General features: G+C 48.7%; 1 protein-coding gene and 1 pseudogene across 2 annotated transcripts in view; one reads left to right on the plus strand and one right to left on the minus strand.

The window, feature by feature from the left end:
* Positions 1-11,332, plus strand: part of NYX (nyctalopin) — a 29,356-nt gene extending 18,024 nt beyond the window's left edge. For both annotated transcript variants that reach the window (XM_057301110.1, XM_057301111.1), the window contains one exon: positions 8,813-11,332. In XM_057301110.1, coding sequence (XP_057157093.1) covers positions 8,813-10,221 — 1,409 coding nt within the window. In that variant the 3' untranslated portion in view covers positions 10,222-11,332. The remainder of the gene's footprint in view (positions 1-8,812) is intronic.
* Positions 7,166-8,489, minus strand: LOC100970072 (gem-associated protein 7-like; annotated as a pseudogene).
* Positions 11,333-22,046: the final 10,714 nt, after the last annotated feature.

Here is a 22,046-nt window from a genome sequence, read left to right on the forward strand (position 1 = left end):
GCTTCTTGTTTTAATCAAATTTGGAAACTGTCATCAATTATCTTTTAGCCATATTCTGTATCTTCTCTCCTCTGAGACTCCACATACATGTATATTAGTCTAATTGCTTGATATTGTTCCACAGGTCATTGAGGCTCTGATAATTTTTCCCCCAGTCTTCTTTTTATTTTCTCTCTGTGCTTCACTTTGGTTAATAACTACTCGCCTCTCTTCAAGTTTATGAAGATTTTCTTCTGCAGTGTCTAATCTGCTATTTATCTTATTCAATAATTTTTAAAATTTCAGCTATTGTTTCAGTACTAAGATTTCTACTGGGTTCCTTTTTAGAGTTTCCATACCTCTTCTAAAATTCAGATTCCCCATGTCTTTGCCCATGATCCCTATCTCTTCCTGTAAATTCCTTAACATATTTATAGCAAATCTTTGCTTGGTAATTCCAACATGTGGGCTGTCTGAATCTGCTTCTGCTGTTTTTTTTTTCTTCTTGACAAGTGTCATGTTTGCTGCTTCTTCACATGTCTACTAGTATTTGGTTGTACACTGGATACTGCGGAGGCAGTGGTAGAAACTCTGGATTCTCTTGTCTTCTGTTGAAGAGTGTAGAATTTTGTTCTGGCATTCAGTTAAATTACTGGCAGATCACCTTGTTCCCTGAAAGCCTTGGTTTTAGGATTTTTAAGGGTAGGACTACTTGAGTTTTGCCTTTAGTCCTGGGAAATGGTCTTCACTCCTGAGGCATGGTCCTTTGGGGTTTCAGTGGAAAGCTCAAGGTATTTGACAAGCTCCTCTAACTTGGCAGACCTTGAACTCTTTTTTTTTTTTTTTTTTTAAGATAGAGCCTTGCTCTGTTGCCCAGGCTGGAGTGCAGTAGCATGATCTCAGCTCACTGCAACCTCCACCTGTAGTCCCAGCTACCTGCCCCCCGAGTAGCTGGGACTACAGGTGCCTGTCACCACACCCAGCTATTTTTTTTTTTTTTTGTATTTTTAGTAAAGATGAGGTTTTACCATGTTGGCTGGTCTCGAACTCCTGACCTCAAGTGATCTGCCTGCCTCGCCTTCCCAAAGTGCTGGGATTACAGGCGTGAACCACCACGCCCAGCTGGGACCTTGAACTCTTAAACTGCCTCCTGTCACTGGGCAATTGCTAAAATCTCTGTTTAGGTCTTTTGGTGTTTAGTTCTTGCTTTCCCCTTGGGCTCCCTGGAGTCATCCCACACATATGCCCTTCAGAACTCAGCCAAGGACATAAGGGGAACCTGTATACTAACTTTGTGGCTCCTCTTTTGAGGCTCCCTATTTTCCATGTTTTCCCTCCTCAATTTCCAGCCACTGTGGCAGCTATAAATGCTGACCTCTAAGCTGTCAGCTTGCTTTTTGCTTTAGCTTCACTCCCCATGTGCTGTGTGGACTTGAAAATGCCCTGAGAGAGCCGGGCCCAGAGGCTCACGCCTGTGATCCCAGCACTTTGGGAGGCTGAGGCAGGAGGATCTCTTGAGGTCAGGAGTTCAAGACCAGCCTCGGCAACATAGTGATACCTTGTCTACAAAAAATTAGCTGGGCATGGTGGTACATACTTGTAGTCCCAGCTACTTGGGAGGCTGAGGTGGGAGGATTACCCAAGCCCAGGGAGGTCAAGACTGTGGTGAACCGAGATTGCACCACCGCACTCCAGCCTGGGCAACGGAGAGAAGAGACCCTGTCTAAAAAAATAAAAAATAAAAAATAAATCCTGAGAGGAAAAATCAGTTAGATGCACATCTCACCTAGTTTGTGTCTCTTCTTTGAAGGGTTGCATCGACTCTGATTGCCTGTTTTGGTTGTTCCCTGGTGCTTTAAAACAATTTTTTTTTTTTTTTGAGACAGAGTTTCACTCTTGTAGCCCAGGCTGGAGTGTAATGGCGTGAACCTGGCTCACTGCAACCTCTGCCTCCCAGGTTCAAGCAATTTTCCTGCCTCAGCCTCCCGAGTAGCTGGGATTACAGGTGCCTGCCACCATGCCTGGCTAATTTTTTTTTTTTTTTTTTTTTTTTTGTAGTTTTAGTAGAGACAAGGTTTCGCCATGTTGGCCAGACTGGTCTTTTTTTTTTTTTTTTTTTTTTTTGAGATGAATTTTCGCTCTTGTTGCCCAGGCTGGAGTGCAATGGTGTGATCTTGGCTCACTGCAACCTCCGCCTCACGAGTTCAAGAGATTTGCTTGCTTCAGCCTCCTGAGTAGCTGGGATTACAGGTGCCTGCCACTATGCCAGGCTAATTTTTGTTTGTTTGTTTGTTTGTAGTTTTAGTAGAGGCAGGGTTTCGCCATGTTGGCCAGACTGGTCTCGAACCCCTGACCTCCGGTGATCCACCCACCTCGGCCTCCCAAAGTGCTGGGATTACAGGTGTGAGCCACCACGCCCAGCTAAAACAATTTTTTAAAAAAAATTTTGTCCAGAGTCTACCATAGATAGCAGTGGGAATGTTAGTCTGATAGAAGCTACTCTGCCATGATTGCAGTAGAACTCATCCACATATATTATTATTAAAAGAATTTTTTTTTGGTGCCTTGCTTTTCTGGCTCACTAAACATGTACTTAGTCTTTATACTGAACAAACCAATACAGTTTTGCTGTCAGTTCTGAGAATTTACTTGACTTAATTTATTATTATTATTATTTGTTATTTATTATTTTAGATGGAGTCTCACTGTGTCACTCAGGCTGGAGTACAGTGGCATGATCTTGGCTCACTGCAACCTCTGCCTCCCGGGTTCAAGCGATTCTTGTGCGTCAGCCTCCTGAGTAGCTGGGATTACAGGCGTGTGCCACTGCGTCTGGCTAATTTTTGTATTTTTAGTAGAGACGGGGTTTCACCATGTTGGCCAGGCTGGTCTCGAACTCCTGACCTCAGGTGATCTGTCTGCCTCTGCCTCCCAAAGTGCTGGAATTACAGGCGTGAGCCACCGTGCCTGGAGACTTAATTTATTATTTTTTGGGAGGACAAGTTCTTGCTCTGTTGTCCAGGCTAGAGTTCAGTGGTCCAATCATAGCTCACTGTAATCTTGAACTCCTGGGCTCAAGTAATCTTCCTGCCTCAGCCTCCTGAGTAGCTGGGACTACAGGTGCACACCACTGTGCATGGCTAATTTTTTTATTTTTTGTAGAGATAGGGGTCTCACTATATTGCCCAGGCTGGTCTGAAACTCCTGGGCTCAAGCGATCCTCCTGCCATAGCCTCACAAAGTGCTGGGATTACAGGTGTGAGCCACTGTACCCGGCCTTGACTTAATTTAAATTTCACTAAATAATCCAGTAAATTAGTTATTGCTCCTAATGGCTATCAAAGTTTCAGAGGCTAAAAATAAGTCTCTAATAGTGACAATTTCTTGAGTGTTTAATTAAAGTTTAAACTCTAATCTATTTTTTGAAATAGGTAACATAGCCACATGGTTCAAAATATTAAAGGCTAAAAGCAGTGTACATTGAGAAGCTTCAGTCTCACTCTTCTCATATATGATTTTTAAACATAGGCAGCTACCTTTCTGATCTCTTGCATTATACAAATTGGTTGTATCCTGACTGTTGTAATCCCAGGAGTTCCTTGACAAATAATTTTTTTTTTTTTTTTTTGAGACAGAGTCTCACTCTGTTGCCTGGGCTGGAGTGCAGTAGTGTGATCTCAGCTCACTGCAACCTCTGCCTCCCTGGTTAAAGTGATTTTTATGCCTCAGCCTCCAGAGTAGCTGGGACTACAGGCACGCGCCACCACATCTTGCTAATTTTTGTATTTTTAGTAGAGATGGGGTTTCACCATGTTGGCCAGGCTGGTCTTGAACTTCTGACTCCAGTGATCTGCACGCCTTGGCCTCCCAAAGTGCTGGTATTGCAGGCATGAGGCACCATGCCTGGCCAGCAAACAATTTTTAAAATAAATGGAGGAATCCTTGCATAGGAAGGCATCATTTAATTCTACAAACGTTTATTGAGCCACACAGTGCGCCTGGAACAGTGTTAGCTATTGTGGGGTATAAACATGAGTCATATGACTGAGTGTACTTTTCTTAATTAGAAAGAAGAGAGTAGAATGAAGGACTATTTGTAAAGAAACCTGATGCCTGATACTTGACCTAGTTGGAAGGGTTGATAGAAAAAGGTTCTGCCTCTTTCCAGCTGAGGCCTGCAGTTAAGGTTATATTCTTGGCCCTGTCTCCCTAGCAGGGTGTCTCCCCAGCCCAGCAGCAGCCCTGTTTACAGCCAGGCTCAGCACAGAGCCCAAGAACCTTGCTGGAAGCTTGGTGTCTATCTCAGTTTTTAGGGAGATGGAAAAGCTAAGTCAGGCATCCTCAACATCAGAATGTTGAAGTGGCTCCAGTTTACAACTGAGGGGCTGTTCAAAGGCCTGAGTGCTCTTCAGCTGTGTCTGAGAGGGCTGGATCCACTTCTCAGCTGCTTAGAAAACATGGAGTGTCCATAACAGATGACCTGAAAAGACATTGGAAACCAAGCAGAGCTACAGAGGTGGCAGCAAGTGTATTCTACATATCCCTTTTGGGGCCACATCTTCAGGTTCCTGCAGGGACTTGGGTAGGCAAGGCCAGGTAATGTGTACAGAATGGGAGGATGTGAGTGGCAGGCCAGGGGTATTTGCTAGGAATTCGGGAGTACTGATGAGGAGGGGTAGAAATTATGAATCAGTGGGCATATTTACATCTGGGTACCGTTTGCTTTCCTACAGGAATTTCAGATAGAGCTGCCCCTGACCATGAAATAAACATTGTGCATCTACCATGCTGCTTTTTCCATTGGTCCTCAAGATTGGGCTTGGGGCCTCTGGCTTCCACAGGGTAGCAGGCCACGATGACATTCTACTTTTTTTTTTTTTTTTTTTGAGACGGAGTCTCACTCTGTCACCCAGGCTAGAGTGTAGTGGTGCAATCTCGGCTCACTGCAACCTTTGCCTCCTGGGTTCAAGCAATTCTCCTGCTTCAGCCTCCCGAGTAGCTGGGATTATAGGTGCATGCCACCACACCCGGCTAATTTTTGTACTTTTAGTAGAGACAGGGTTTCACCATGTTGGCCAGGCTAGTCTCGAACACCTGACCTTAGGTGATCCACCCGCCTATGCCTCCCAAAGTGCTGGGATTACAGGCATGAGCCACTGTGCCCAGCCTCATGACATTCTACTTTGCTGCAGGTGGCAAGCCTACTTGTGGGCTTTTGAAGTCTTTATCTGATCCTCCATTCAAATGCTCAAAATGAAAGTAATTTATAAGCAACTTACTCTCCCATGATGATGTAAAAACGTTTCTAGCAGGCAAGGACTGGTGAATGGAACTTAACTGCAGAGTGTCTATAATTAATTCTTTTGAGATGTGCAAGAAGGTCATTGATTTTATTTAGTATGCTGTCCTTTTGGCTTAATTTTAGTGACTGTTACAGAAAAAAAAAATTGATTGACAGGCTTTTCTTTCATTCCCAATCTCCTGCTCCCTAATTCTCCCTCCTCCTTGAGGCATAATTTACTCAATGGGGGTGTTCAGGAATTGAATTCTTCTGGTGAGAGGAACTATAGTAGCACCAACAGAAATATAACACAAGCCGCATGTTTAAAAATTCTGAGTAGTCACATTAAAAAACGTAAAAAGAAACAGTTAACATTAATTTTAATATTTTATTTAACCCAATATATCTAAAATACCATTGTAACATGTAATCAGTATAAAAATCATTGATGCAGCTGGGTGTGGTGGCTCACACCTGTAATCCCAGCACTTTGGGAGGCCAAGGTGGGCGGATCAACTGAGGTCAGGAGTTTGAGACCAGCCTGGCCAATATGGCAAAACCCTATCTCTACTAAAAATACAAAAATTAGCCGGGTGTGGTGGCACATGCCTGTAATCCCAGCTACTCGGGTGGCTGAGGCAGAAGAATCACTTGAACCTGGGAGGCGGAGGTTGCAGTGAGCCGAGATTAGCGCCATTGCACTCCAGCCTGGCGACAGAGTGAGGACTCTGTCTCAAAAAAAAAAAAAAAAAAAAATCATTGATGCAGTATTTTACTCTTTTTAAGTCTTTGAAATCTGGTGTGTCTTCTATATGCATAGCACATCTCAATTTGGGTTGGCCACATTTCAAATGCTCAGTAGCCCATGGGGCTAGTGGCTACTGTATTGGGCAGCGCAGGTCTAGGGTGTAGGCCACAGCGATGTCCTCGGAGATCCCCCAGGGCCTGCAGACAACAAACCCTCAAGGCCACATTCTAGTGTTCCCCGACCAAACTGAGGGTGGGGCTGCTATTTCTCACGGCCCAATAATGAGATGCAGATGAACTGGGAAAGGAGGGAGTTTTTATTTCTGTAACTGGTTACAGGGGAAAGGCCTGGAAAATATCTCTAGACCAACTCAAAATTACGAACTTTTCCAGAGCTTATATACCTTCTTTTTTTTGGGGGGGGGATGGAGTTTCACTCTTTTCACCCAGGCTGGAGTGCAATGGCACTATCTCAGCTCACTGCAACCTCCGCTTTCTGGGTTCAAGCAATTCTCCTGCCTCAGCCTTCTGAGCAGTTGGGATTACAGGTGCCCACCACCATGCCCGGCTAATTTTTGTATTTTTAGTAGAGACGGGGTTTCACCATGTTGGCCAGGCTAGTCTTTAACTCCTCACCTCAGGTGATCTGCCCACCTCGGCCTCTCGAAGTGTTGGGATTACAGGCGTGAGCCACCGCACCTGGCCCAGAGTTTATATACCTTCTAAGCTACATGTCTACGTGTAAGTGTGCATTCATCTAAAGACATGTGATTAACTTCTTTTAATCTATAACTAAGGTCTGAGTCCTGAAGACCTTCCTCTGGAGCCTCAGTAAATTTACTTAATCTAGATGGGTCCAGGTGCTGGGGTGATTACCCTTATTTTGTCTCCTGCTAAATCATGGAGGTTTGGGGAGTTCCTCCAGACCCCCAATAAACTTGTCTGTGGAGGTCTGGGGAGTTTAGACCCCCAGTAAAACTTGTTTAATCCTAAATGGGTCCTGTTAAGAATTATTTCATAATCTTGTCATGCTTTAAGGCCCAGGAAAGGCTTGGGCAAAACTCTTGGTGGGCTTTTGTTACCTTCCAGCCTTTGTATAAGGGCACTGGTATATATATATATATATATATATATATATATATATATTTTTTTTTTTTTTTTCCCCCTGGGGTAACTGGTTCTTTAGCAAGAGGGGAGCACTGGGGAGTATCTTCAGGGTGGCTGAACTTTGCAACCTCTTTAATAAACAACTTCCCCCTGTGCAGTTTGTCCTCCTTTATCACCACACTCCGATGCCCTGGTATTCAGGAAATGGCATCAGGCCCATATTTCCGTAGAGTTCAGAGTTCTGTGAGGTAGAGCATTCCTTCCAATGGGATCTTAGAATTCTTAGAGTTGCAGAATTTTACTGACTAGACTCAGGAGGTCTCAGGAGTCCAGACTTCCTTAAAGCTTGGCTCAAAATTCCAAGGGAGCTCATAACTCCATGGGGCCCAGAGTTCCTGGCTCGGGAACATTGGGAGGCCTGGGATACAGTGGCTTAGCCTCAAGCAAAAAGGTGAACAATATCTTTATGGCTTGAAGGTATACGAAATAATGTCACTACATCGGAGCAGCGCCTCTGCTTGCACACCTATGGGAGTCTGTAGCTGTGACACATAGAAGTTGGCCACATCCATGTCGGTGGCTCCAAAGTGGGTGGCCACACGCACACCCTCGTGCAATGTGAAGCTCACCTGATGACTCACCATGGCCAGCAGGCCGCGGAGGTAACGATCCCGAAGGGCGGCTCGGGCTCGCTGCTTCTGGGATTCCAAGGATTCTTGAGCTATGGAACACTCCTGGATTTCAAGAACCTCTGACTACAGGGGGGCTCTGCGTCCATCAGGGGCAAAGCCACGGCTGAGACCATCAGGGCCTCGGGGCAGCCGGAGCACAGGCACAGGAAAGGTCACTGGAGCCTGCATTGTCTTGGCGAGGTCCGTGGCTACTGTGCGCGCCCCCACTTCCGCCGGCACCCCGCAGTAGAGGCCAGGGCAGGCCCCGAGCCGCGGAGCCTGGGTTCCGCCTGCGCCACCGCCACCAACCCACGTGGTCACGGGCAATTTTATTTATTTATTTATTTATTTTTGATATGGAGTCTCACTCTGTCGCCCAGGCTAGAGTGCTGTGGCGTGATCTCAGCTCACTGCAACCTCCGCCTCCCGGGTTCAAGGGATTCTCGTGCTTCAGCCTCCCAAGTAGGTGGGATTACAGGAGCCCGTCACCACGCCCGGCTAATTTTTGTATTTTTAGTAGAGACGGAGGTTCACCATGTTGCTCATGCTGGTGTGAACTCCTGAGCTCAGGTGATCCGCCCGCCTCGGCCTCCCAAAGTGCTGGGATTACAGGCGTGAGCCACTGCGACCGGTCAGCTTTTAATATTTAACTTAACCATTCAGTCAGTGCCGAAACAGTAGTTATGGAGGCCTGCATTAGTGAGTCCTGGCCTGCCACACTAGGAGCACACAAGTGGTGGTACAGGCAGGAGGGAGTTTAGAACGGGGTCAGCTGCAGGGATTGCAGCTGGGTTTTGCTGATTAAGGTAACCGGAAAGCAAAGGAGCGGGTGTCTTAGGTGGATAAACCCGTGTGAGGCCGCGGAGGTGGGAAGAGGCCATGTGCCTGACACAAGATAACTCGGTGGAGGGCCTGCATCCTGCTGCCCGGACAGGCAGGATTTTTCCTGGGGTGACCTTTGGCTGACGGTTGCTCCTTTTTTCTCTTTTCTCCTCCTTCCCGACTCCCCACCACCCTGTTCCCGCAGCGGTGGTCCTCGGCCTGCCTAGCGCCTGGGCCGTGGGGGCCTGCGCCCGCGCTTGTCCCGCCGCCTGCGCCTGCAGCACCGTGGAGCGCGGCTGCTCGGTGCGCTGCGACCGCGCGGGCCTCCTGCGGGTGCCGGCCGAGCTCCCGTGCGAGGCGGTCTCCATCGACCTGGACCGGAACGGCCTGCGCTTCCTGGGCGAGCGAGCCTTCGGCACGCTGCCGTCCTTGCGCCGCCTGTCGCTGCGCCACAACAACCTGTCCTTCATCACGCCCGGCGCCTTCAAGGGCCTGCCGCGCCTGGCTGAGCTGCGCCTGGCGCACAACGGCGACCTGCGCTACCTGCACGCGCGCACCTTCGCGGCGCTCAGCCGCCTGCGCCGCCTAGACCTAGCCGCCTGCCGCCTCTTCAGCGTGCCCGAGCGCCTCCTGGCCGAACTGCCGGCCCTGCGCGAACTCGCCGCCTTCGACAACCTGTTCCGCCGCGTGCCGGGCGCGCTGCGCGGCCTGGCCAACCTGACGCACGCGCACCTGGAGCGCGGCCGCATCGAGGCGGTGGCCTCCAGCTCGCTGCAGGGCCTGCGCCGCCTGCGCTCGCTCAGCCTGCAGGCCAACCGCGTCCGTGCCGTGCACGCTGGCGCCTTCGGGGACTGTGGCGTCCTGGAGCATCTGCTGCTCAACGACAACCTGCTGGCCGAGCTCCCGGCCGATGCCTTCCGCGGCCTGCGGCGCCTGCGCACGCTCAACCTGGGTGGCAACGCGCTGGACCGCGTGGCGCGCGCCTGGTTCGCTGACCTGGCCGAGCTCGAGTTGCTCTACCTGGACCGCAACAGCATCGCCTTCGTGGAGGAGGGCGCCTTCCAGAACCTCTCGGGTCTCCTCGCGCTGCACCTCAACGGCAACCGCCTCACCGTGCTCGCCTGGGTCGCCTTCCAGCCCGGCTTCTTCCTGGGCCGCCTCTTCCTCTTCCGCAACCCGTGGTGCTGCGACTGCCGCCTGGAGTGGCTGAGGGACTGGATGGAGGGCTCCGGACGTGTCACCGACGTGCCGTGCGCCTCCCCGGGCTCCGTGGCCGGCCTGGACCTCAGCCAGGTGACCTTTGGGCGCTCCTCCGATGGCCTCTGTGTGGACCCCGAGGAGCTGAACCTCACCACGTCCAGTCCAGGCCCGTCCCCAGAACCAGCGGCCACCACCGTGAGCAGGTTCAGCAGCCTCCTCTCCAAGCTGCTGGCCCCGAGGGTCCCGGTGGAGGAGGCGGCCAACACCACTGGGGGGCTGGCCAACGCCTCCCTGTCCGACAGCCTCTCCTCCCGTGGGGTGGGAGGCGCGGGCCGGCAGCCCTGGTTTCTCCTCGCCTCTTGTCTCCTGCCCAGCGTGGCCCAGCACGTGGTGTTTGGCCTGCAGATGGACTGACCTGGCCAGAGGGGGGAAAGTTTGCTTAACTGGGCTTGAGTGTGTTTGTGGTAAGGGGAGAGGAGCCGGAATGGAGGGCAGAGGTGAAAATCCCAGTGGAGGGTGGAAGGAACCGTTTGCCTCCAGAGATGGCCCCAGGGAGAACACAGGGACGTGCCACTCGAGGGGGAGGATGGTATGGATTTCTGCTTTTGTCACACGGGCATCCATTGGAAAAGAGAAGCAAGAATGAACGTGGGCCCTCGGGTGGGAAGACTAGGAATCGGAAGCTTCTAGGGCTTCACATCCCTTCCCCTCCCCTCCCCTTCCCCTCATCTTCCTGGCAACAGTGCCTGCAAGGCCTGAATTAGAGAGACTTCCATTGGCTAAGTAGTTAAGAGCCGTCCCATTTCTCCTGGCGGGGTAACCCATTATACCGAAGTCCTTTGTTTTCTACCACAATCCTCCTCCTCCTCTCCAGGGGCCTGGAAACACTAGGATTCAGGAAGGTAGGCAGGACGTGAGAGAAGGGAGATGGGAGAGAGATTTAAGACAAAGGGTGGCGGTGGTTCCTGGGGTCTGAGATGTGTTAGGAGGCGTTTAAAACAAAGATCCAGTTCATTTACTCCACAGTTATTCCCAGGGCTGGCCCTAGCCACAAAGGAACTTTAGGGCAGGGTAGGGAAAAAAGGGGCAGCAGGGGGTGTGTTTGTGGACAAATAAATTTGTAAAGTCCGAGGATTAAAAAAAAAAAAGGTTAAACCGGTTTCTCTACTGCTGGACTTTTCAGAGTCTTTCATATGCTAACATTCATTGTGAATCTCCCAAGAGGCCACACAATCCTTTTTTCTTAGCATTTTGTGGGATGAATGTCCGGAAGACACAGAGAGCGGGGCAGGGAGGCTCCAGCTTGGATGATTCCATTAGGTGTGGAAATTATTATGGGCTGCACACTTCGGGGCTGACTAACGGCCAAGAGGGAAGGAGGCAGCCAGTAGCTGGGAAAGGGGATTTAGAGATTTCTCAGGTTGGGGGTTGGCCCACTATATTCCCCCCGGCTTGACTGCAAGGGCAAAGGCCAGCCAGGCCTGCAGCAAGCATGCATGGCTCTGGGTGTGCTGTGCCTGAGGGCGGGGCTACCAAATCCCACCTAGGGGCCCTACCAAACCCAGCTTTTCTCAGGGTTGCAGTGGGAACAAACGGTGTTTGTTCTGTCTGCCTCAGGATCAGCAGCTCGTTTAGCATATGCTGCAAGAATAAGGCTTTGCAGGCTGAGTTGCAAATGCTGGCTCTGCTGGTCTGCAGTGGCCATCTCTGTGGTTTGCAGCAGAACCGTCCTAAGCTGGTCACAACAGGCAGGGATTCCTGACAGACTATAAGGCAGTCAAGTCAAGAAAAGTGCATATGCTGCTCACCACTTACACAAGAACCCAAGCTGTTCTCTGCACTGCATGCTATGACTGCATTTGTCAACATTCTGGAAATTGTCATCTTTTTAACGTCCTCTCTATATTTGAAGAGGTGGGTTTTGAAAACCCACATGAAGGCCAGGCGCGGTGGCTCACACCTGTAATCCCAGCACTTTGGGAGGCTGAGGCAGGTGGATCACGAGGTCAGGAGCTCGAGACCAGCCTGGCCAACAAAGTGAAACCCCATCTCTACTAAAAATACAAAAATTAGCCAGGCATGGTGGCACGCACCTGTAGTCCCAGCTACTTGGGAGCCTGAGGCAGGAGACTCGCTTGAACCTGGGAGGCGGAGGTTGTGGTGAGCCGAGATTGCGCCACTGCACTCCAGCCTGGGCAACAGAGCAAGACTCTGTCTTGAAAAAAAAAAAAAGAAAACCCAAATGAATTCGGGGTGCACCAAGCTGTCACTTCTTTTTTTTTTGAGACGGAGTTTCATTCTTGTTGCCCAGGTTGAAGTGCAGTGGCGCGATCTTGGCTCACCACAACCTCCGCCTCCTGGGTTCAAGCGATTCTCCTGCCTCAGCCTCCCGAGTAGCTGGGATTACAGGCACGTGCCACCACGCCCGGCTAATTTTGTATTTTTAGTAGAGACAGGGTTTCTCCATGTTGATCAGGCTTGTCTCGAACTCCTGACCTCAGGAGATCCGCCTGCCTCGGCCTCCCAAACTGCTGGGATTACAGGCGTGAGCCCCCACGCCCGGCCAAGCAGTCACTTCTTCATGGGGACACTCCTGTGTCTCTGTGTAATACTAAGTATTGGAAGTGTCGCACAAAGTACTGCTGAGCACAGGTGTATTCAAATGTTTCAACCATTAATGGTCATTAACTCAATGGGTTTTAAATTTTTAAAAAACCAGACTGGGCACAGTGGCTCATGGCTGTAATCCCAGCACTTTGGGAAGCTGAGCCAGGAGGATCACTTGAACCCAGTAGTTTGACACCAGTGTGGGCAACATGGTGAGACCGCATCTCTACAAAAAAATAAAAAATTAGTTTGGCATGGTGTCGAGCACCAATAGTCCCAGCTATGCAGGAGACTGAGGTGGGAGGATGTCTTGAGCCCAGGAAGTTGAGGCTGCAGTGAACTGTGTTCATACCACTGCACTCCAGCCTGGGTGACAGAGCAAGGCCCTGTCTGGAAAAACAAAAACAAAAAAACCAGCGTTTAAAAAAAAATTATAGAATAGAAAAGTCACAGAGTATCACGTAATATTATAAGACTAAGTATTGTTTTGTGAAACCTTTTTTTTTTTTGAGATGGAGTCTTGCTGTGTTGCCCAGGCTGGAGTGCGGTGGCGTGATCTCGGCTCGCTGCAACCTCCGCTTCCTGGGTTCAAGCGATTCTACTGCCTCAGCCTCCCGAGTAGCCGGGACTACAGGCACCCCCCACCATGCCCGGCTAATTTTTGTAATTTTAGTACAGACGGGGTTTCATTGTGTTGGCCAGGCTGGTCTCGAACTCCTGATCTTGTGATTCACCCACCTCGGCCTCCCAAAGTGCTGAGATTATCAGGCGTGAACCACCGCGCCCGACAGAACTTTTTATTTAATATATATGTATTTGTTCAAATTATACTTGTATGTGTGTGTGTACTGGGTTACTGTGTACAATTTATATTTTATTGTGGGTTATGTTAAAATTTGAAAGCTACTGATCTGGAGCATGTGTGATTTTTTATTTTGAAAAATTTCAAACCTACAGAAAAGTTGCAAGAATGAACACTTTGGCCATTTACCTAGGTTTCCCAATTGTTAACATTTTACCATATTTGCTTTTTCTCTCTCTCTTTTCGTATTATTATTATTTCTTACTAACAGTTTTAGTTAGTTGCAAATATCATGACCTTTTGAGCCCAGGAGTTTGAGGTTACAGTGAGCTATGATTGCGCCACTGTGCTCCAGCCTGGGGAACAGAACAAGACCTCTTCTCTTAAAAAAAAAAAAAAAAAGATTCACTCTATATTGAAATTTTAAGAGTTATCAAAATTATTAAGCAGTCATGTTTTTTTCCTATGGGCAAAAAATGAGGTTTCTAGGTCATGGCTTGCTTTGGTTTGGTCACAATACTCAAAACTAGAAACCTGTTGATTGATTGCAATATTTCAAAGTGAATTTGTTCTCCAAATGTCTTACTTTTGAAAAGTGACAAGCAGATGAGGGCAGAATTGTTGTTTGCTTAAACCGAGTGTTGTGGCCATGGTAACTGAGTGAAGATCACGAGAATCCTGGAGACCAGATCTCTGCATTGAGGTATCCATGGAAGTCTGTGGCAGACATGCAGCCTGGGTTACTGAGGAACAAGGTGCTGCCTTGAGAGGAATGTCCTTCCTTTCATTTGGAGCGGGTTTGTGAGAGTCAGCCTCAAAATGCTGCTCCGGTTCTGCCTGGGTGGTTAGATGGCCAGCTTTTTAATGGACATTTGCTTGGCTGAATGTTTTTGAAGGAGTATCAGCATTAAAATAGCCTCCAGGGAAACAGGTTTTTATAGAGCTACTCAGCCCAGTAGAATTCTGGGAACGTGGGAGCTACTTACTGCCAAACAGACCCAGAGTTGCTTGGAATGAGTTGCCAGTGAATTTGTGGCCGTTATGAGCTCTCGTGAGAAAACAGGGAGTGAAGACTTTCCATTTTGAGTTCATTTAGTCTCTCACCCCATCACTGGCTACATGGTACCTTAAGTAAATAGTAGGTACTATAGATTCTGTTAAGCAAAACTATGTGTACCAATCAGGATGGGCCATATTATGCTGCGGTAACAGATAACTCCCAAAGCTCAGTGGCTTACGGAGGTTTATTTCTTGCTCATGCTACCTGTCCATTGTAGGATCATTAGCAGGGCTCTGCTCATTGTAGCTATTCAGGGACCCAGGCTGACAAAGGGTACACCATCTTAGGACATTGTTATCCAAACACGAGGCTCTAGGGTTTGCCACAGAAGAGGAGAGCTTGGGAGAGTTGTGCATCACTCTTTTTTTTTTTTTTTTTTTTTTGAGACGGAGTCTCGCTCTGTCACCCAGGCTGGAGTGCAGTGGCACGATCTCGGCCCACTGCAAGCTTCACCTCCCGGGTTCATGCCATTCTCCTGCCTCAGCCTCCCGAGTAGCTGGGACTACAGGCGCCCGCCACCACGCCTGGCTAATTTTTTGTATTTTTAGTAGAGATGGGGTTTCACCGTGTTAGCCAGGATGGTCTCGATCTCTTGACCTTGTAATCTGCCCACCTTGGCCTCCCAAAGTGCTGGGATTACAGGCGTGAGCCACTGTGTCCGGCCTTTTTTTTTTTTGATACGGAGTCTCGCTCTGTCCCCCAGACGAGTGCAATGGTGCCATCTTGGCTCACTGCAACCTCCCCATCCTGGGTTCAAGCAATTCTCCCACCTCAGCCTCCCAAGTAGCTGGGAGGGCACCCGCCATCATGCCCAGCTAATTTTTGTGTTTTTGTAGAGACGGGGTTTCACCATGTTGGCCAGGCTGGTCTTATACTCCTGACCTCAAGTGATCTGCCCACCTCAGCCTTCCAAAGTGCTGCGATTACAGGTATGAGCCACTGCACCCGCCCTGTGCATCCCTCTTAAATGCTTCCACTCAGATGTGACACACGTTGCTGCTCAAATCTCATTGACCAAAAAGGACACATAGCCAGACTTAATTTCACTGAGAAATGGAAGCATGATTCCCCTATGTACCCAGGAGAGGGGAACTGGGAATATCAGTGAACACTAGTAATGCTCCAGGCTGGGTGTGGTGGCTCATGCCTGTAACCCCAGCACTTCAGGAGGCTGAGGCAGGAGATCACTTGAGGCCAGGCATTTTAGACTAGCCTGGGCAACACAGTGAGACCCTGTCTGTACAAAAAAAACAAACAAAAAAATTAGCCAGGTGTGGTGACACATGCTTGTAGTCCCAGCTACTAGGGAGGCTGGGGTGGGAGGATCACTTGAGTCCAGAAGTTGGAGGCTGCAGTGAGCTATGATAATGTTAGGGTAGGTAGTCAGGCATGAGCAGAGCAGAAGAGGGCTCTCCCCCCACCAGGAATGGCAGGTGGCCATCAAGTGATGGGCAGGCAGTTGGTAAAGTGTGGCGCTCAAATAATAATTTGTCACAGCTGGTGTCAGGGAAAGGCAGGCTGCCAATAGATAGAAAACACCTGAAACTGGTGATCAGCAGCTTCCCGATAAGATCTCAGGAGTTGGCCGAGTGGACTCAAACATGCACACAAAATGGCAAAATGGTGGAGTTTAACCTTCCTCTAGGAACACTGGATTGGTAAGGGAAAAATGCCTCAAGTGAGCATGCGTGCGACTCCAGTAAATGCACTGTGCGTGCAGCCCCTCCCAAGTGCTGGCAGGCCACTGCGCATGCAGGCAGCTGACCCCAAGGGAAGACTCAGGGGAGAAGTAATGCAACCCCGGAAGCATGCCAACATAGAAAACCCCAAGTCAAAGGTCACACCATGCACTTGAATCTCTCAAGTTGCCTGCTTGGCCCTCTTCCAAGTCTACTTTACTTCCTTTTGTTCCTGCTCTAAAACTTTTTAATAAACTCTCACTCCTGCTTTAAAACTTGCCTAGGTCTCTCACTCTGCCTTATGCCCCTTGGACAAATTCTTTCCTCTGCAGAGGCAAGGATCGAGTCTGCTGCAGACCCAGGCGGATTCACCACTGCTAACAATCACGGTACTGCATTCCAGCCTTGGCGACAGAGTGAGACTCCGTCTCTAAAAAACAAATAAAAACCTTTACTTCTCAGAACTGTCAAAAGAATAGAGACTCGAGGGGGAAATCTGGTGAGCAATCCACTAGCCCCCGGCTAGGCTTCTGGACACTGTATTTGGCCAATAGGAATGCTATGGCCTCTTTGTATTGGTTCTTTCAAGTTAAGGGGACAGAAAATATAAAGACAAAAGATTCATATTTTTCCTTTAAAAAATGTTTTCCATACAAATACTCAACGTACAATATTCAACTCCCCAGAAGCTTGATCTTTGGAAAATATTCCCCCTTAGCCCTCTGGCTCTTTCTGAGAGGCTCCTCTGTGGTGGTTTCACACCTGAGGTCAACAGCCCCCACACCCACCCACCTTTGTTAGGCTACCACAGTGCTGCCCTCTAGAGGACAATATCTGCTGGGCACAGCTGTCCTTGGCTGTCTGTCCCTTCTGCCAACCTCAACCTGACCTCAAGGAAGGGAACCCTAGTCCTCTTTGATCCTCAGGCCCAAAGATGGTTTAGACCCGTTCTTCACAGCCCAGAAGAGAACACCAGGCTGGGAAGTGAATGAGACTTTTCCAAAGGGTTGGTTATAATAGAAGGGAAGTGAATAGGCCACTGACTAACACTGGATGGGGCTGTTGGCAGAACTGTCAGCCCCCAACCGCCTCAGGGGACCCTGCAGCTGGCCTAACTTCCCTCCCTAGCCACACGCCCTGGGAATGCTAAGGCCTCCCTCTGTTTCTGAGGCCAAACTCTCAGGGAGGATTTTTTTGTCCCCCAGCCTAAAGCCCACCTCACCAACCCCACATGGGAAACTCTACTCTCCAGGCAGTGGCCCGCTTTGTCCTCAGCAGCATTCCCCACAGGATGTCACACATAGTTCTACTGTGTGGGCCATCGGAGCTGCCAAAAGGAGCAGTCAAGTCCAGGTCCTCAGCCCACCTGCCTGCCTGCCTTCCAGTCCCTTCTTTGCCCTGGCTCCACATTGTCTAAAAACTGCTGCTCAGAGCTCCAAAAGAACAAACAGTAATTCTGGGGACACCAGTTAGCCTAATATTACACAGACTAAAGTAACATTTCTCTCCAAAAAGCCCCAACTTCTGGGAGACTAGCAGATACTGGGTGGCTGAGGCAGGAGGGTCACTTGAGCCCAGGAGTTTGAGACCAGCCTGGGCAACATAGTGAGACCCCATCCCTACAAAAAAAAAAAAAATTAGCCAGGCATGGTGGCATGCACCTGTAGTCCCAGCTACTCAGAAGGCTGAGATGGGAGGATCCCTTGAATCCAGGAATTTGAGGTGGCAGTGAGCCATGATTACACCACTGCACTCAGCCTGGTGATAAAGTGACTCTGTCTCAAAAAAAAAAAAAAAGTACAGCATGCCCCTTCTTTTTTAACTGTTGCATGTATGACCAGTGTTTTTATCTGGAAAGATACTTCCTTTTTCTTTGATGGAACAAGACTTTTCACTCCCCCCTCTGAGACTGTGTTCAGGTTTCCCCCGAAGGGTGAGGGGTGGGCCCTGCCTTTCTATTTGCACTGGGCCTGATAACTTCACAGAGCAAAGTACAGTCTTTCTTGGAGGCCCCACCATCTCCACCCCAGAGGGCAGAAACTGCTTGTGACATTACATGAGTTTTTCAGATTCCAGAAGCCGGAGAGCTCCATCTTTGTCCCATTAACCCTGTTGGCCAGGAAATGTCCCTTCATCTACTACTGGCTCTCCTGGGTGATGGGTGTGGGGATGGCATGACCTTGTCCTCAGTGTCATCCAGAAAGGATGAGGGGGACAGGTGTCATAGCAGGAATATTAGTTCATTCTCACATTGCTAACAAGACATACCTGAGACTGGGTAATTTATAAAGGAAAGAGATTTAATTGACTCACAGTCCCGCAAGGCTGGGGAGGCCTCAGGAAACTTACAATTATGGCAGAAGGGGAAGCAAACCCGTCTTTCTTACGTGATGGCAGCAAGGACAAGTGCGGAACAAAAGGGAGAAAAGCCCCTTATAAAACCATCAGATCTCGTGAGAACTCACTATCACAAGAACAGCAGCATGGGGGAACCACCCCCACAATTCAATTACCTCCCACTGGGTCCCTCCCACAATAAGTGGGGATTACGGGAACTACAATTCAAGGTGAGATTTGGGTGGGGACACAGCCAAACTATCCATATCACCAGGGGAGGTGGTATTCTTGTGTTTAAGCAGCAGTAACTCCCCTCTCTTCCGCTCTCTTCCCCTCCCCTCCCCTCCTCTCTCTCTTTTCTCGGGACTGGGCTGATTTGAGGAGTCTTCTGTCTAATTCTCCTCTCCCTGGTCTCAAGCAGCCCCTGGTCTTTGGTGTCTGTCCCCACTGTGGTCTCGGGTACAGGCAGGGGTACCCAGCACTTTGGTGTCTGCCCCCACTGTGGTCTGGGGTACAGACGAGGGTGAAGTGTAGCCACTCCTGGTCAACTCCAGTTCCTGAACAAATGTTATTTCTATTCCATTTATGTTCCAGGCAGAGGAAATGTAGAAGCACTTAGACAAACATGTGCAATCTTCAAGAGAGTTCCCTTGACATTTTGCTGACTTTTACAACTGTGATCCTGAGAGGAGAAAAGGAGTTTTTGTTCACAGGCGGACTCACTGAAACACCAGCCTGCAGGGAAGCCCATGGAGGTCTTTCCTTCGTGGTTCCCATTTGCCTAGCAGGAGTTCCCTAATGGGCCTACATCACCTCAGGCCTAGGCCGGCTTGTGGCTCGCTTGCCATCCAGTAGCAGGTCACGTGGGTTGTGGCATCATTAGTTACAAGCTGCAATACAAAATGATAGTAACAAAGTAGATGGGGAAATTTCCACATGCATCACAGGTAGTAAGATAAGTATTACTTCATTAAACGTTTGCTTCAGTTATGTGTGTGTGCTTGTGTGCGTGTGTGTACACCGGATTACAATACAAAAATGAATCTTTCAGCTGGGTGCAGTGACTCATGCCTGCAATCCCAACACTTTGGGAAGCGGAGGCAGGAGGATTGCTTGAACTCAGGAGTTTGAGACCAGCCTGGGCAACATAGTGAAACCTCGTCTCTACTAAAAATAAAAAAAATTAGCCGGGTGTGGTGGTGCCTACCTGTAGTCCCAACTACTCGGGAAGCTGGGGTAGGAGGCTCGCTTGATTGCTTGAGGCTGCAATGAGCCATGATGAGGCCACTGCACTCCAGCTTGGGCAACAGAGTGAGACCCTGTCTCAAAACAAAACAAAAAAAAAAAGCGGCCGGTGCAGTGGCTCATGCCTGTAATCCCAGCACTTTGGAAGCCCGAGGCGGGCAGATCACCTGAGGTCAGGAGTTTGAGACCAGCCTGGCCAACGTGGTGAAACCGCGTCTCTACTAAAAATACAAAAATTAGCCGGTCGTGGTGGCAGGAGCCTGTAATCCCAGCTACTTGGGAGGCTGAGGCAGGAGAATCGCTTGAACCCGGGAGGTGGAGGTTGCAGTGAGCCGAGACTGTGCCATTGCACTCCAGCCTGGGCAACAAGAGTGAAACTCAGTCTCAAAAAAAAAAAAAAAAAAAAAAAAAGCACCTTTTTCTGTCAGTCACAATCATATTTGAAAGTCAGTGTCAGCTGGGTGCGGTGGCTCATGCCTGTAATCCCAGCACTTTGGGAGGCCGAGGCGGATGGATCACTTGAGGCCAGGAGTTCGAGACCAGCCTGGCCAACATGGTGAAACCCCATCTCTACTAAAAAAAAAATTACAAAAATTAGTCGGGCATGGTGGCGTGCCTGTACTCCCAGCTACTCGGGAGGTTGAGGTGGGAGAATTGTTTGAATTCGGGAGGCAGAGGTTGCAGTAAGCCAAGATCGCATGCCACTGCACTCCAGCCTGGGGCGACAGAGTGAGACCCTGCCTCAAAAACAACAACAACAAAAAATTAGCTGGGGGTGGCGCACTCCTGTAATCCCAGCTACTCAGGAGGCTGAGGCAGGAGAATCGCTTGAACCTGGAAGGCGGAGGTTGCAGTGAGCTGAGATCACGCCACTGCACTCCAGCCTGGGCGACAGAGCAAGACTCTATCTCAAAAAAAAAAAAAAAAAAAAGAAGGAAAGAAAATCAGTGTCATAGATCAATATGATTCCTTATTTGTTTTCAAGGAGCATAGGATTGAAAGTAAAGTGCAGTAGTACTCCATTTCATTTGTTGCTTATTTGTCTTCTGGCCACTGTATTTTCCTGCACCACCACCACAAAGTGGACTTGCCTTATTTATACCATGTTTAAAGACATAGTTAAATCCAAAGAAGTAAGACTGGGAGTTTTGAAGGTTACCTGGGCAGTCAGGAGTTATTAGGTTGGTGCAAAAGTAATTGCGGTTTTTGCCATTACTTTCAATGGTAAAAATAATGTAATCGAGGTACTCTTCAGCCTGAAAAGGCAGGGTGAATTTTTATGTGCAGAGCAGGCCACTAATGAGTGCTGGACTCCTGCAGTGCAATTCTGTTTCATTCAATATGTTAATAACTATTGATAAGAATGTCTTTGAATGACCTTCTTGGTGTCTTGCAGTGATACTTATCAAAGTACTCAATAACATGAAGAAAAAACCCCCACCCAACCACCCAAGGATGAATGATTACAGAGGTTGTGATCATTTAGGATAAATCCCATCGTGTCAGCTCTGTGTCCTGTTCCTAATACTGTATCTAACTGCCTTTCCAAAATTCTCCAATTTCTACTCCAAAATGGTTGTTGCTCTGGAAATCAAATGGTTACCATGATTGACTGCCAGGCAGGTAGTCAATGCGTAATCACCTTAGTGATTTAGTTCCTTTAACAATCCTCTGACATAAGCATTGTCATCCTCATTTTGCAGATGTGGAAACTAAGTTTAGAGAATTAAGTGACTTGCCAAAGGCCCAGAGCTAGTAAATGGCAAAACTGGGTTGTGAATCCAGGTCTCTAAGTTCCAGAAGCTCCAGACCCTGAGTAAATGTCCCTATCTCTAGATAATGAGGTGACATTTCTCTTCTGGGGCTAATAGTTGAAGTTCAGAAGAAATGACTTTTTAAAATTCCAAAAGAATTATACACCATGACCAAGTGAGATTTATTCCAGGTGTGCAAGGCTGGTTCAATGTTTGAAAATTAATGTAACTTATCATGTTAACAGGCTAATGAAGAAAAATCATATGATCATGCCAACTGGTGCAGGAAAAGCAGTTAACAAAATCCAACATCCATTCATGATAAAAATGCTCAGCAAGTTAGAGGGGCATGATTTCAACTTGATAGCATTTACAAGAAACCTATCACATTGGTGCAAAAGTAATTGTGGTTTTTCCCATTGAAAGTAATGGCAAAGGGCCAGGCGAGCTGGCTCATGCCTGTAATCCCCGCACTTTGGGAGGCCGAGGCAGGCAGATCACCTGAGGTCAGGAGTTCAAGACCAGCCTGACCAACATGGAGAAACCTCGTCTCTACCAAAAATACAAAATTAGCCCGGCGTGGTGATGCATGCCTGTAATCCCAGCTACTCGGGAGGCTGAGGCAAGAGAATCGCTTGAACCCAGGAGGTGGAGGTTGCGGTGAGCCAAGATCGTGCCACTGTACTCCAGCCTGGACAACAAGAATGAAACTCTGTCTCAGAAAAAAAAAGTAATGGCAAAAACCACAATTACTT

Source organism: Pan paniscus, chromosome X (assembly GCF_029289425.2).
Source record: "Pan paniscus chromosome X, NHGRI_mPanPan1-v2.0_pri, whole genome shotgun sequence".
NCBI classification, from domain to species: Eukaryota; Metazoa; Chordata; class Mammalia; order Primates; family Hominidae; genus Pan; species Pan paniscus.